The 13,098-nt window shown below is 44.0% G+C and overlaps 1 protein-coding gene and 1 pseudogene across 2 annotated transcripts in view; both read right to left on the minus strand.

Annotated features, from left to right (window-relative positions):
• Positions 1-3,462: 3,462 nt before the first annotated feature.
• AIFM1 (apoptosis inducing factor mitochondria associated 1) overlaps positions 3,463-13,098 on the minus strand; it is a 34,335-nt gene continuing 24,699 nt past the window's right edge. For both annotated transcript variants that reach the window (XM_012750402.2, XM_012750403.2), the window contains exons 10-16: positions 12,674-12,781; positions 12,238-12,326; positions 11,642-11,782; positions 9,190-9,332; positions 5,773-5,897; positions 4,067-4,263; positions 3,463-3,728 (exon numbers count right to left, since the gene is read on the minus strand). In XM_012750402.2, the coding sequence (XP_012605856.1) occupies positions 3,657-3,728; positions 4,067-4,263; positions 5,773-5,897; positions 9,190-9,332; positions 11,642-11,782; positions 12,238-12,326; positions 12,674-12,781 (875 nt within the window). In that variant the 3' untranslated portion in view covers positions 3,463-3,656. The remainder of the gene's footprint in view (positions 3,729-4,066; positions 4,264-5,772; positions 5,898-9,189; positions 9,333-11,641; positions 11,783-12,237; positions 12,327-12,673; positions 12,782-13,098) is intronic.
• Positions 5,904-7,412, minus strand: LOC105863393 (small ribosomal subunit protein uS5 pseudogene; annotated as a pseudogene).

The following is a 13,098-nucleotide window of genomic DNA, read 5'->3' on the forward strand; positions in this document are numbered from 1 at the left end:
AAGAGTAGTCATTCAGACTAGCCAGGATGGGGTGTTTGGTTATTTTTGAGGTTTGGGCAATGTTCATGCTTTTGTCTATGTTCACATGATTATGGAGTAGTCTTGTTTTTGTCTCAACTCACCATGGTGACAGAGTGGCCTTGCACGATGCCGATGTCCTGTGAATTTATGTTCAACAGAACACCCAGACCTAGCTGTGAGTGCTAGGCCAGTTGGTAGCCACACCAAGGCCTTCCAACAGTACCAGGCCAGCTTCAAGATATCAGGAGCTGCTTTTCTTTCTCCAAATGTTCATTTTGAGATGATCCCTGGTTTCCAACAAGGGTTTGGCAGTTCAGTATCTAAATATTTAGACCCTCCCTGTACTCTGACCTAGTCACACCCATCTGTAGAACCAGCCAGGCAGGAGAACGTCATCACTGGCTTGGGCTGTGTGTATCTGTGTGTGGTTTTGTGTACGTGTGTCTGTGCCCGCCAGAAATTCCCTGATAAGATGGGAAAGAGGCCAGAGGCAGTCCTACTTCACCTCTGGGCCCAGCAGGACTTCCCCTCTGCCCAGAAAGCAAGGCACTGGGATTGAGTCCCAACGATCTCCAAGGCAGCAGGGGTGCCCAGCTTTAGGTGGAGTCAGGGAAGGACGTACAGACGGGATATCGCAGCAGCCAAGCCAAACTTGAGAGGAGCGGGAAAGGGAAGGGGTAGTGGTGGAAGGGAGGGGAGAGTTCCTTTGTATAAATGGGTCTCTTGAGAAGCTGCTGATTTTCCTTCAAGGAAGCAGCCTGCAGTAGGTCACTGTGGATCCCCACCCCCATCCCTTTCTGTTTTAAGCCTCTTGTCTCCAAAACAGGCCCTGTTGATTAGAACAAAAAAAATCATAAATGTTGACCTCATCCTTTACTGAGGCTTCATCTAACCCCTTTCCAATAAAATTTTCTTCCCTCAGTTCCATTTCTCCAGCCTTAAAATACTGGGACATCTCCTGTTGTGCCTTATAGGTAGCCAGGCAAAGTCTAGGACCATCACTAAGTGGTGCCAAGGACCATCTGATATCATTTGTAAAATGGCAAAGGAGAGCAGGGCTGACTCAAGTGGGTGGGCTCCAGACACTTGCTACTTTGGCAAAGCCTGACTCTTCTGCCCAGGGCCTGACCAGCCCCGCACTGCACTGTGGTGTGGCCCAGCTAATCACAGACCAGCCACCAAGGGCCAAACCTCAACTGGCACTGCTCGTCTGTGGAGTTAGAAATCAGATCCTGTGATCCCTGGGAGCTTGGGCAGATTAAACGCATCCTGGGTTAGGTGGCAAGTTGTGGCAGTGGGTGATGAGGGTCTGAACGTCCTCTCATAAATAACTTGAATTACGGAGATCAGAGGCTACAAGACAGAGGCTCATTTTTACAGTCAGCCCTGTTACCAGGCGTCATTCAACCAATCAACCAATGGATTGTTCAGCACTTCATCAGGGTTTTTTTGGGGGGTGTGGCATGTAGTTCCTATGCTGAGGACAAAAACACAGTCTCTGTGCTGGGATAGCTTAAATCCTTTTTAAATGACTTAAAGAACAATTATATTCAGAAATAGTAAGTTCAACTGGAGTTCAGAGATGAGAATTTATGCATGGGCACTAGTCTTACTGGTACCACACCACCACTTGATCTGGGCCTTGAAAGATGAAGCAGGATTTGGATAGGTAAAAGGGAAGAGGGATGGTGTTCCAGATGTGAAGAGCATGAACACAAGTTTAAAGGTGACAATAAACCAGATGTGTGTGCATTAAAAGTCACAGGAAAGGGGACTGGATAGGCAGAGTGGGCTGTGATCATAGACTGCTGTGGAAGACTTTGGACTTAATGTGGTTGGTGACAGGGAGTCACTGTACATTCTTAGGGAGGGAACATTGACCAAGTGGTGCTTTGGGCAGTGACCTAGCAGCAATAGTGTTAAATGGCTGCTCTCGTTTATCTCCCTATTCTTGGCATGTCCACAGTACTTTGTGTGTCCTTCTATGGACATAGCTCACTGTATTATACTTCTGCACCCATGTGTCTGCATTCCTCACTGACACCAGGAGGTCCTTAAAAGCAGTAGCCATGTTTTATCCATCTTCCTATTCTGGCATCTACCTGGGTCACAGTAGGTACTCAACGAATGTTGATTACACAAACAGATCATTTAATTTTAATTAACTGAATTATACTCACATACCATACAAGGATAATCACTATCAAAGAGCTAGACTAAATTGCACATAACACTAAAACAAGACAAATCACAATTTGGTCTTTTTGTGAAACATTTTAGGATCACAGAATATGCTACCTCCATCTTTGTAAGCACCAATTATTGCTGTCTAATAACTTCTATCTCACAGGATACTAGAGTTTTCTACATATGGATTCTTTTTATGCCCTGGATACACTAAGAGGATCTACATATGGATTTGGATATGTCATGCAGAAGATCGTATTCCACTAAACCTATATCTGTATAGTAAGAACCTGTTCTGGTACCTCTAATTCTTATAGTGGAGATTTGCCCTGTTCTCCTAGTGTTCACAAGGGATTTGGTTGAAGCTGTAACTACCTTTAACCAAGCCCAATATTAAAAAAAAAAATCCAGACTGGTAATAATTTTCTCTTTATAAACAGAAAGATTCATAATAGGACTTTTGAAAGTAGTAAAAATTTCCTCTTAACTGAAATAAGATTTGATTTTTTTAAAGTAATTTAAAATGCCAAAAATGAGTTGACTTACGAAATCCTCAGTTGTGTTCCTAGGAAATCATCTGTAAAGGGAGGCATGCCTATAAGCATATTTTAGAGACAAGGAGTTAAGAGAGGGCAGATTTATAGTATGGGGGACAGCAGGCAGAGGAAACAAAAGATCATGATCACTCAAGGAAATGGCTCCAGATTTAGCTGCAAAGCATCCTGTCTCTGAACTCCTCTATTTGCAGTTAACATCATTCTGTCCTCTGCAGAATTCAGTTCCGGGACAGGGGTTGTTCCAGATAAAACTGAGTCTATCCTGTATGTTTGTTAACTCATTCAGCCGTGATTAAGCACCAACTATGAGCCAGACCCAGTGCTAAGCTCTGGAGATATAACCATGAGCTAGACCTCTATGCCATGATTCCTGCCTCCAGGAAGCCATGGGCTAGCAGGGAGACATAGAAACAAGGATCAGGCTTGGAAGGGTCAAGAAAGTCTCCATAAAGATAGTGACCTTCCCACGAGGAGAGGAGATGAGTCCAGCATTGTGGGCAAAGGTCACAGCAGGTACATTCAGAGAGGTCTGGACGGGTGAGAAGAGTTCACTCCTTGGGAAATGAGTTTAGAATGTGGAGTAGGGAATACATGGCTGAGAAAAATTATGCTCTTGGTAGCTGTTACAATTTGCTTGCTCTCTAATATGCATAGCTTTTCTCCTTCGCCCATCCGCCCCCTTTGAAAGAGAACAGAATTTAATTTAGAAGAATCAGATTTTATTTCGTGATGTGAACATTAAGAATTTGCCCACATGGTTGAAAATATTCGCAAAGGATTTGCTCGATCATTTACACTCATTCGCACAGTTTGCCGAATAAAAAATGCTTCTTTACCCATCTAGCCAGCTATCAGGGATGGTGACGTGCTTGCCTATTCCACGGTGGGGCTTCAGTCTTCATGAATGTTGAATAGTTTGGCTACTTCATTGAGATCTTCATGTTGCTCACCGTCCTTAATGATCTGAGAGAGAGAGTAACAATAGGCCCCTAACTCACTCCATGTGCCCTCAGGCCAGGTCCGCACAATGGGGCTGCCAGGGTCAATCTCTGCATCATACTGGGAGGGAGATGTGGGAACAGCTTTCTACTAACCCAAAATGAGTAGCCTGCCAACTCCCAGGCCACCCAGCCAAGTCCTAAGTGAAAAAGAATGTTCCTGAGCCAAGGCTATATCTTTGTTCTGCTCAGGCACAATTTGACCTGGGTGGAGAATGCATCTCAGGGCACCTGATGAAGTCACAGGAACATTTTCTGACCCACACTTTCCATCTCCCCCTAAGAGTTCTGACAAGTACCTACCTTCCTTGCTATTGGCATTCTGTTAAAGATGTTCCATAGCACGATCCCCACGACCACTTTGTCCCTGAGGTAGAAGATGACACCTTTGCCGTAGTCCTCCCCTTGGACAGGGGCCTGTGGAATTGCAGGAGTACTGGCAGGAATAGCAATTTCTGAGGCCTCGGATTCTGTCTCACTCTCTGATCGGATACCAGTCCCTGTGGCCAGCCCCCAAAACAAACAAACAAACATACAAAATCAAAACTTCAATTATGAGTTTAGGAAATTCTAGAAGGCAAGTGTCTTTCAAGACCTGCTTCAAGCTCCTTCTAGATGATTTGTTTTTCTATGCCCCCTTAGTAAGCCCTGGCTCTCTCCAGCCCCTCTGCACTGACAAAACCAAGGAAAAGTTCTTCCTTACCAGCTTCTGGCATTGGATGGGTCTGACCCCAAACTTCCCTCCCTTACTATCTCATTTGAATTTATGCTATGGATATTTCCTGGTATCTGAATTTCTTCAAACTGCAGAAGACTTGATCTTATCCTCTGAGAAACATTCTAGAGCTGCATGGTCCAGTACAGTAGCCACTAGCTACATAGAGCTGTTTAAATTAACATTATTTCAAATTAAGTAAAATGTAAAATTCAGTTCCTCATTTGTACTCACCACATTTCAAGCGTTCAATAGCTACATGTGGCTAGTGGTTAATGTACTGGACAGACTAGAGAGAGAACATTTCCATCACAGCAGAAAGTTCTATTGGACAGTGCTCCTAGAGAGACACTAGTCAAAGCAGAAGGCACTTCCACATGGAAAACCCATAGTGGAGGTGTTTCCTCCTAGAGAAGGAAGAACAGGGGAAAGGCAGCATGGAAAGGGTGCACTTTGTCTTCTACAAGCAGCCTTCAAGTAATACTACTGCCCAGTGGACAGAGCAGTGTCTTGAATCCACTTACCACGAGAGATCAGAATTAAGGAGTATGGAATATGCCCAAATTATACAGAGAAAGGACCCTCATATCCATATAATGTCTTGCTTTCTCCTTCTTAAAGAGCAACTTGCCCTTGAAACAAACACCTCTGGCAAAAGGACACAGAGGTTAAATAACTTGAGCCAAGGTCACAGGATAAGGCTTAGGAGTTAATGAAAGAGACGTGTGTGGGAGAGAAGCCCATTCCAAGAGAGATGCCTCCCATCTAAAGAAAACCTGGCATTAAGATCTGACGAATGGAATTAGAGGCAGCTGAAGAAATACTCAGCCTAGTTCTCCACTGCCCAGGGCCCATGGAGGATAGCAGGTCTTGTTAAGATTCTCAGGTCTGGTTCTTGAGATTAGCATGAAGCAAAAGCAAACAAAAAACGAAGAAAGAAAAAAAACAAAACCCAAACCTAAAAAGTTCCAGTTTCTTGTTTTCTTCATCACATTGACCTCCCTATCCACTAGAGATGAGCTAAACAACAGAGTTGTTGAGCCAGCCACTATCCACTGTCTAGGATGGATACCCACAATATTTGAGTCTATGCTTTGACCAGGATACCTGAATTTTTGCCAGATCTCAGACCACTAAAGAGGGAGGACTTGGGGTTTGGTTTCTTTTAAAGTACAACATGAAGAGAGGCTTTCACTGACAGCTCCCTCTGGTTAGTACAGAAACCCCTTGTTCAGGAGAATCTGGACCATTGCTTCTCAATACTCTTCCAAGAGAAGTGGTTGGGTTTCCCTACCTGACTGTTCCGTGGCAGATTTTGGGTTGTCTTGTGCAGTTGCTTTTGCAAAAACACCAACTGTGGGCAAACTACTGTCCACAAGACCAATAGCTTCATAGCCAACATCAGGACCCAAATCACTCCTAAGGAAGAAAAAAGAAGAGAGTGTTCTCTCAAGGGACAGTAAGGAATGACATGGTAGCACATACTCTCGATGACACTGCACTCTCATGCCAACCAAAGAACTTAGTAAGTGTAACAAGAGGAATGCCAAACTAATCTGTCACTGCTAGAGCATCTGGGGACAATTATGAGAAAGCAGGATTAACCCAAACAGCTGTTATTTGTCGTGAAGAAGCTATTCTCCATAGCCCATATCCATACAAGGATCTAAACTTTCTTAAATTTATTCATGCTTTTATCCCATGCCACATTTGGGAAATGACAGGTTTCCCACTTTTGCTATTCACTATCTTCCTTTAACTCATCTTAAAGCTGCCTTTTTGAAGCTTTAAAGAGTGTTCCATACTTAGGAATTCAGAATTTGAGATGTTTTACTGTTTCACAGATCTACAGTATTTCCCCTTGGCCTTCGTTTCTTTTTTTTTTTTTTTTAAAAAAAACAGGCTTAATTTTACTTAATTTTTCTCATATAAAAATGCTACATTGTAGCCACGGCTGGAGCCTGGTCCTCTGCACAGAGACTCTGGTGTGGGTCTTGACAAGATGGTCGGTGAATTCCTGGTATGTAGACTTGGTGAATACTGTCTCTTTCCAGAGGTCAGGAGTCAGATAGCTATAGGTCTTGGAGATGGCATCAAAGGTGGCCTTTGCGAAGTTGCCCAGGGTGGCAGTGCAGCCTCTGGCTGAGGTATAGCAGTCATTAATACCAGCCATCAGCAGCAGCTTCTTGGGCACAGGGGCTGAGAGGATGCCAGTTCCTCTAGGGGCAGGGATGAGACGCACCAGCAAAGAGCCGCAGCGGCCTGTCACCTTGCAAGGAACAGTGTGGGGCTTGCCCATCTTGTTCCACCAGTAGTCTCTCCTCACGGAGACAACGGAGAGCTTGGCCAAAATGATGGCCCCTCAGATGGCAGTAGCTACCTCCTTGGAGCACTTAACACCTAGACCAACGTGACCACTGTAGACCCCGATGGCAACAAACACCTTGAACTTGGTCCGCTGGCCAGCGCAGGTCTGCTTTTGCACTTGCATAATCTTCAAAACCTCATCTTTGAGAGATAGCCCCAGGAAAAAGTCAATGATCAATCTCCTCCAGGGATTTGATCTTCATGTCCTTAACTAGGCAGCCCATCTTGGTGACAGGCATCCACTCCTTGTCCTCGGCCTTGCCTCTGAGAGCTCCGCGGCCTTGGCTCTGGCCCTGCTCACGGCTGTGACCTTGGCCACGAATGCCGCTGCTGACTCCATGGAAGCCACCACGGCCTCCCATTCCAGGGCCCCTGGGGCCTCCATGCCCTCCCGCTGCACGGGCATCATCCGCCATTTGGCGTTTTCTCAGAAAAGAACCTTCATTTATTTTTTATTTATTTATTTATTTTTTTGAGACAGAGTCTCATTCTGTTGCCCAGGCTAGAGTGAGTGCCATGGAATCAGCCTAGCTCACAGCAACCTCAAACTCCTGGGCTCAAGCAATCCTTCTGCCTCAGCCTCCGAGTAGCTGGGACTACAGGCATGCGCCATCATGCCCCGCTAATTTTTTCTATATATTTTTAGTTGTCCAATTAATTTCTTTCTATTTATAGTAGAGACGGGGTCTCGCTCTTGCTCAGGCTGGTTTCGAACTCCTAACCTTGAGCGATCCACCCGCCTCAGCCTCCCAGAGTGCTAGGATTACAGGCGTGAGCCACCGCGCCCGGCTATTGCACCTTTCTTAATATGCTAAGACCTTCACAGAACATTTGAGGCACAGACACATTATTACCAAGTTTTTTTGTAATAACCTAGGCTACCGTAGCTGTTTTGTTTTTGGCACTCTACATTTTTTTATCTTTTTGGCTGCAGTAGCTCACTGGACTGGTGCCTTCAGGGAATAGTCTGCAACAACTCCTTGGAATCAGTTCTAGGCTCACACTGATAATTGTACAATTATGGACTATTTTTTTCCTAACCTGCACCATCTTACACATGTTGACCCTGAGATCCATCAGTTAGTTAGGTATGTATTATGTATGTATGTATTCATTCATTCATTTTAGAGATAGAGTCTTGCTATGTCACCCAGGCTGGAGTGCAGTGGTGTCATCATAGCTCACTGCAACCTTGACTCCTGGGCTCAAGCCATCCTCTTGCCTCAACCTCCCGAGTAGCTGGGACTACAGGTACATACCACCATACCCAGCTAATTTTTAAAAATTTTTTGTAGCGATGGGTTTCACTATGTTAGCTGGTCTCGAACTCCTGGCCTCAAGCAGTCCTCCTACCTCAGCTTTCCAAAGTGCTTGGATTATAGGTGTGAAACACTGCGCCCTACCCTTTGTCATTTTTTGCAGCCCACTCATAAAACTGTGTGCGACTGTCTTAAAATGTAATTCCATCAGGTGAGAATATCTCCAACAGAAACTACTTAGAGGCTTCTGAAACCCTGAAGTTTTTATGTACTCCATCTTTCAAATCACAAGATGAATGTGTGTCAAATAGGGCCAGCCTTGCCACTCTGGAATGGCCACTGCTAACCTTCCTTTACCCAAAGAACTGCCTATGTATGCCTGACTTACATTGCTGATTGTAAGGGTTACATATGAATAGGCTGCCTTTTTTCCAGCATGTTGGGTTTATTAGGGTTACTAGCAGAGAACAAATTAAAATATACTGCCCTGTCTACACCTAAGATTATACTTTTGTACCACCTACTATATAGCTCAAACTCTATCTTGCCAGCAGTGCTGGTGCCATATCTATTCATTTACCTGGTCTAACTTATGTCAAACAGAACACTTTTATTTTATATGAGACAGGGTTTTGCTCTGTTGCCAAGACTAGAATACAGTGGCACAATCGTAACTCATTGTAACTTCAAATTCCTGGCCTTAAGCCATCCTCCTGCCTCAGCTTCCCAAGTAGTTGGGACTATAAGTGTGCACCACCATGCCTAGCTAATTTTTAAATTTTTTTGTAGAGACAGAGTCTCGCTATGTTACCCAGGCTTGTCCTGAACTCCTGGCCTCAACTGATCCTCCTATTTTGGCTTCCCAAAGTGCTGGGATTACAGGCATGAGCCACCATGCCTGGCCCCAAACAGAACATTTTTACCAGATGCCTACCTGGGGGTAGGATGTGTGAGCATAAGATGGAATTATTCCCCCTCTGTATGAAGCTACCTGGTCCACAACACAACCAAACCATAACTCTGTGCTATGGTCCTACTGATACTGCATTCTAGCCTACTGAGTCCCCACCGCACACCACTATTACCAGAACATTGACTGATGCCAGTATGGCTTAGCAGCTCCGGTCATATTTTCTCCAGCCAATCTTCCACTCACAACAGCATGATCGTGGTGCTCTACCCGCCTCCTCCCCAGCTTTATGTCGTAGAAGCATGCAGCATCTCCTGCCTTTGGAAACAAATACAAAACATGAATACATGATAAAAAAGCAAGTTAAAGACAAAATACAAACTTTTGGGGCTCAAAGAACCCTTGCAATGGTTAACTAATGTTTTTCATCTACAGGCCAGAATCATACCTAAACTATCAAAAACAGTTGAGATTCCTTTTTTTTTTTTGAGACAGAGTCTTGCTTTGTTGCCCAGGCTAGAGTGAGTGCCATGGCATCAGCCTAGCTCACAGCAACCTGAAACTCCTGGGCTCAAGCAATCCTACTGCCTCAGCCTCCCAAGTAGCTGGGACTACAGGCATGCGCCACAACGTTTGGCTAATTTTTTTCTATATATATTAGTTGGCCAATTAATTTCTTTCTATGTTTAGTAGAGACGAGGTCTCGCTCTTGCTCAGGCTGGTTTCGAACTCCTGATCTCGAGCAATCTGCCTGCCTCGGCCTCCCAGAGTGCTAGGATTACAGGCGTGAGCCATCACACCCAGCTGAGATTCCTTTTTTTTTTTTTTTATTTTTTTTTATTTTTTATTTTATTTTTTTTTTGCAGCCCGCTGTTTCTGAAAGAGTCTCACTTTGATGCTCAGGCTAGGCTCAAGTGATCCTGCTGCCTCAGCCTCCCAAGTAGCTGGGACTACAGGCATGCGCCACCATGCCTGGCTAATTTTTTCTATATATATTAGTTGACCAATTAATTTCTATTTATAGCAGAGACGGGGTCTTGCTCTTGCTCAGGCTGCTCTCGAACTCCTAACCTTGAGCAATCCACCTGCCTCAGCCTCCCAGAGTGCTAGGATTACAGGCCATGAGCCATGAGATTCCATTTTTTAAATAACTATTCTGCTTCCACAAAGCTAACCTAACTCATCTATGCTTCAGTTTACTTATACCTATTTCTTCTCATTCTGTCCTTAGCAGATAGGATATTTAATAACCACGACTTGCAGAATACTCTTTTCTATATGTGAAAATCGGTTTTTAGACATGACCGCTTCTCACTTAGAAATCTTTCCCAAGATAAGATTTCTTTCTGTCATTTAGTGTTCATTCATTTAACAAATATTTATACAGTACTTATTATATACAAAAGCATTATGCTGTTTAGGCAGCTGAGACAAAACTGACATGGACCTTGCCTATAAGGAGTATATGACCTAGTATAGGAAGATGCAGCATTCTTCTAACTACAGTGCAATGTAAACAAGTAATGAGCCACATGAGAGGTACAGATTAAATGAGCTAAGTGTTTCAGGCAGAGGGAGAGAACCCCCAGCTGGGGGTGGACAGGGCCAGCTTCATGAAGGATGTGGTATTTGAGCTCTCTAACCCTTTGTTCATCTTTGTGGCTATTCAGACTGCCCCCTCAAAGCAACCTAAAAATCCAACAAGTAAGCAATGACAAAATAAACTATGAAATCCACTTAATGGAATACTATATAGTCATTAGACTGTTTACAGAGTCTGAAGCAACATGGAAAATGCTTACATTTATGATGTTAAGTTAAAAAAAGCAGAATACAAATGTTTATATATAGTATCCTTGCCATGACTGCATAAAAACAAACAAAAAAACCTAATGTGCAAGAAAACAAAGGGAAGGAAATACACCAAAAATATTAATGGTTTGCTGCAGATGATTTTCCTCCTTTCTCCTTGCCTATATCTTCTATATTGAGCACATACTACTTTTGTAACAGGTTAAAAATTATAGTACATGTTATCTTAAAAAAAAGGAAGCTTTGCAGGGGGAGGGAATCCCTCCAAGACTCCTGTGCCCTTAGTTGCAGAGACCATAATCAAACACAATACACTTGTAACTAGCAATGGGGAAATTACCTCATGGTTCCTACACACTATATGTCATAATAGATTTTTAAAAACAGCTAAAAATAGTACTCGAGGAAAATGAAAACAGAGTAATTTTCTTTTGTGGGGAACATGTTATAAAACTGCTTCATCATCCATGCCCTGGACTCATGCTTGAGCAAAGAGAACAGCAGATCCATCTGAAGGCTGTGCACGTGCCCACCAGGGGTTGTGCCAATGGCTGGCTGTTGCCAACAAGTAGAACTGGAAGAGCTTTACTCCTGCAGGCATGCACACTGTTCATTTCATTTTCCACAGCTTATAGATGAGGCCATACATGCTCTAAACCAAGCAGTTCACAAGTTTCTATTCTCTACCCCCTCAGCCTCCAAACACTTTGACCCTATTTGGTTAAACTGTCAATGAGCTTTAGCACACCACTGAGCAGGTTTGTTCACAAGCTGGGGACAATGAATCGTGCCCAGTCATGCTATAGCACACTTACCACCCAGATGTTAGAGCGTGCTTGTAGCTCTGCATTTACCCGGAAGCCACCAAAATCTGAGTCTATTTCCAGCCCACCAGTCTTGGCCAACTCAACATTGGGTTCCAGGCCCACAGCTGCCACGATGTGGTCAGTTTCTACCTAAGGCAAAAAGAAATAATCCAGCCAATTACCATAGTTCCACTATACCTAAGGATAGAACAAGTGGCCATCATACCATTAAGAATTGGGGCTTTAAAAAATCATGGTTTAACTTACCTCTGGTAAATAAATTTTAAGTTCTTTTTCATAAGCCTCCTTGACCCCTTCCCATACACACACCCCATATCATCTGACTAGGAATCTGTCACCCTAGCAAAGACTCCAAAATCTGTGATCCAGATAGGAAGGGGCTAAGGAAAAGTGGTTCACAGGTACGTACTCTGGCTCTCATTAGTCTATTTTAATGAAAGGACGGTTAATTCAGAAAAATTATGACAGGTTAATGGTGGCTGCCAAGAAAACTAATCTACTGGTGTAGAATGAAGGAGTAAGAATGAGGAAAGGGGAGGGGAGAGCTGGAAAGTCTCCTGGCAGCCTGCCTTTCTCCTCCTTACCTTCCTGCCGTCTTTTAGCTTGATGAGTAACTTGCCACCGCTGACTCCAACTGATTGCACAATGGCATCGGGCATCACCTTAACCCCCTCTGTAAAGGCAAACAAGATCTGAGGCTGAGCCTATGAGTCAATTACCTTCATGGGAAGTAGAGAAACTGACTAGAGGTCCCCCCACTGTAAAACCAATAGTCATCAGTATGCAAGCAGCTGTCAAGAGCTGCAAGAACCTACACCCACAGTTCATTTTCAGCACTTTTAGAAGTTTGGTGCATCAGATTCAGAACACCCAGATGAATTTGGTTGATTGGAGAATGGTGGAAACATTTTATTTGCCAAGTGACAGGGCTAATGTCAAGGGGGTTCCCAGAGAAGCTAACTTTACCTAGGCCACACTCAAAGGAAACAGAGTGACCATATATGGAAAAAGTTTCTCTACCTCGTCTGACTTTTTCCATGGTCCAGTTGCTGAGGTATTCAGGGAGGATCTTTCCCATATTTCCTTTCTCAGGGAAGAGTTGAATCACTTCTGTGCCCAAGGCTTGAGCTGGGAAGAAGAAATTGGTAGTTACGGCAGGAAACCAAAGCCAATCCTAGGAAGATAGGAAGAGAAGTAAAGGAGCAGCAGGTAGCCCTTACTAAATGTAGGGCAGAGCCCAGTCTGGGTTGGAGCTCCTACTAGTGGGTTACTGTGGCATGAGGACCTTGGCGCTTGAGTTCATTCAGAAGGCAAATAAAACAGGTGCCACAACTGCTATCCCCAGATTAAGCTACAGACCATGAACTCAGTGCACTTCCACTCATGTAGTCACCTCACGCTTAGAAAAGGGCTTTGCAACTTCTGCATAGGAAGCACCCTCCTGA

This window comes from Microcebus murinus, chromosome X (assembly GCF_040939455.1).
Source record: "Microcebus murinus isolate Inina chromosome X, M.murinus_Inina_mat1.0, whole genome shotgun sequence".
Classification (NCBI taxonomy): domain Eukaryota; kingdom Metazoa; phylum Chordata; class Mammalia; order Primates; family Cheirogaleidae; genus Microcebus; species Microcebus murinus.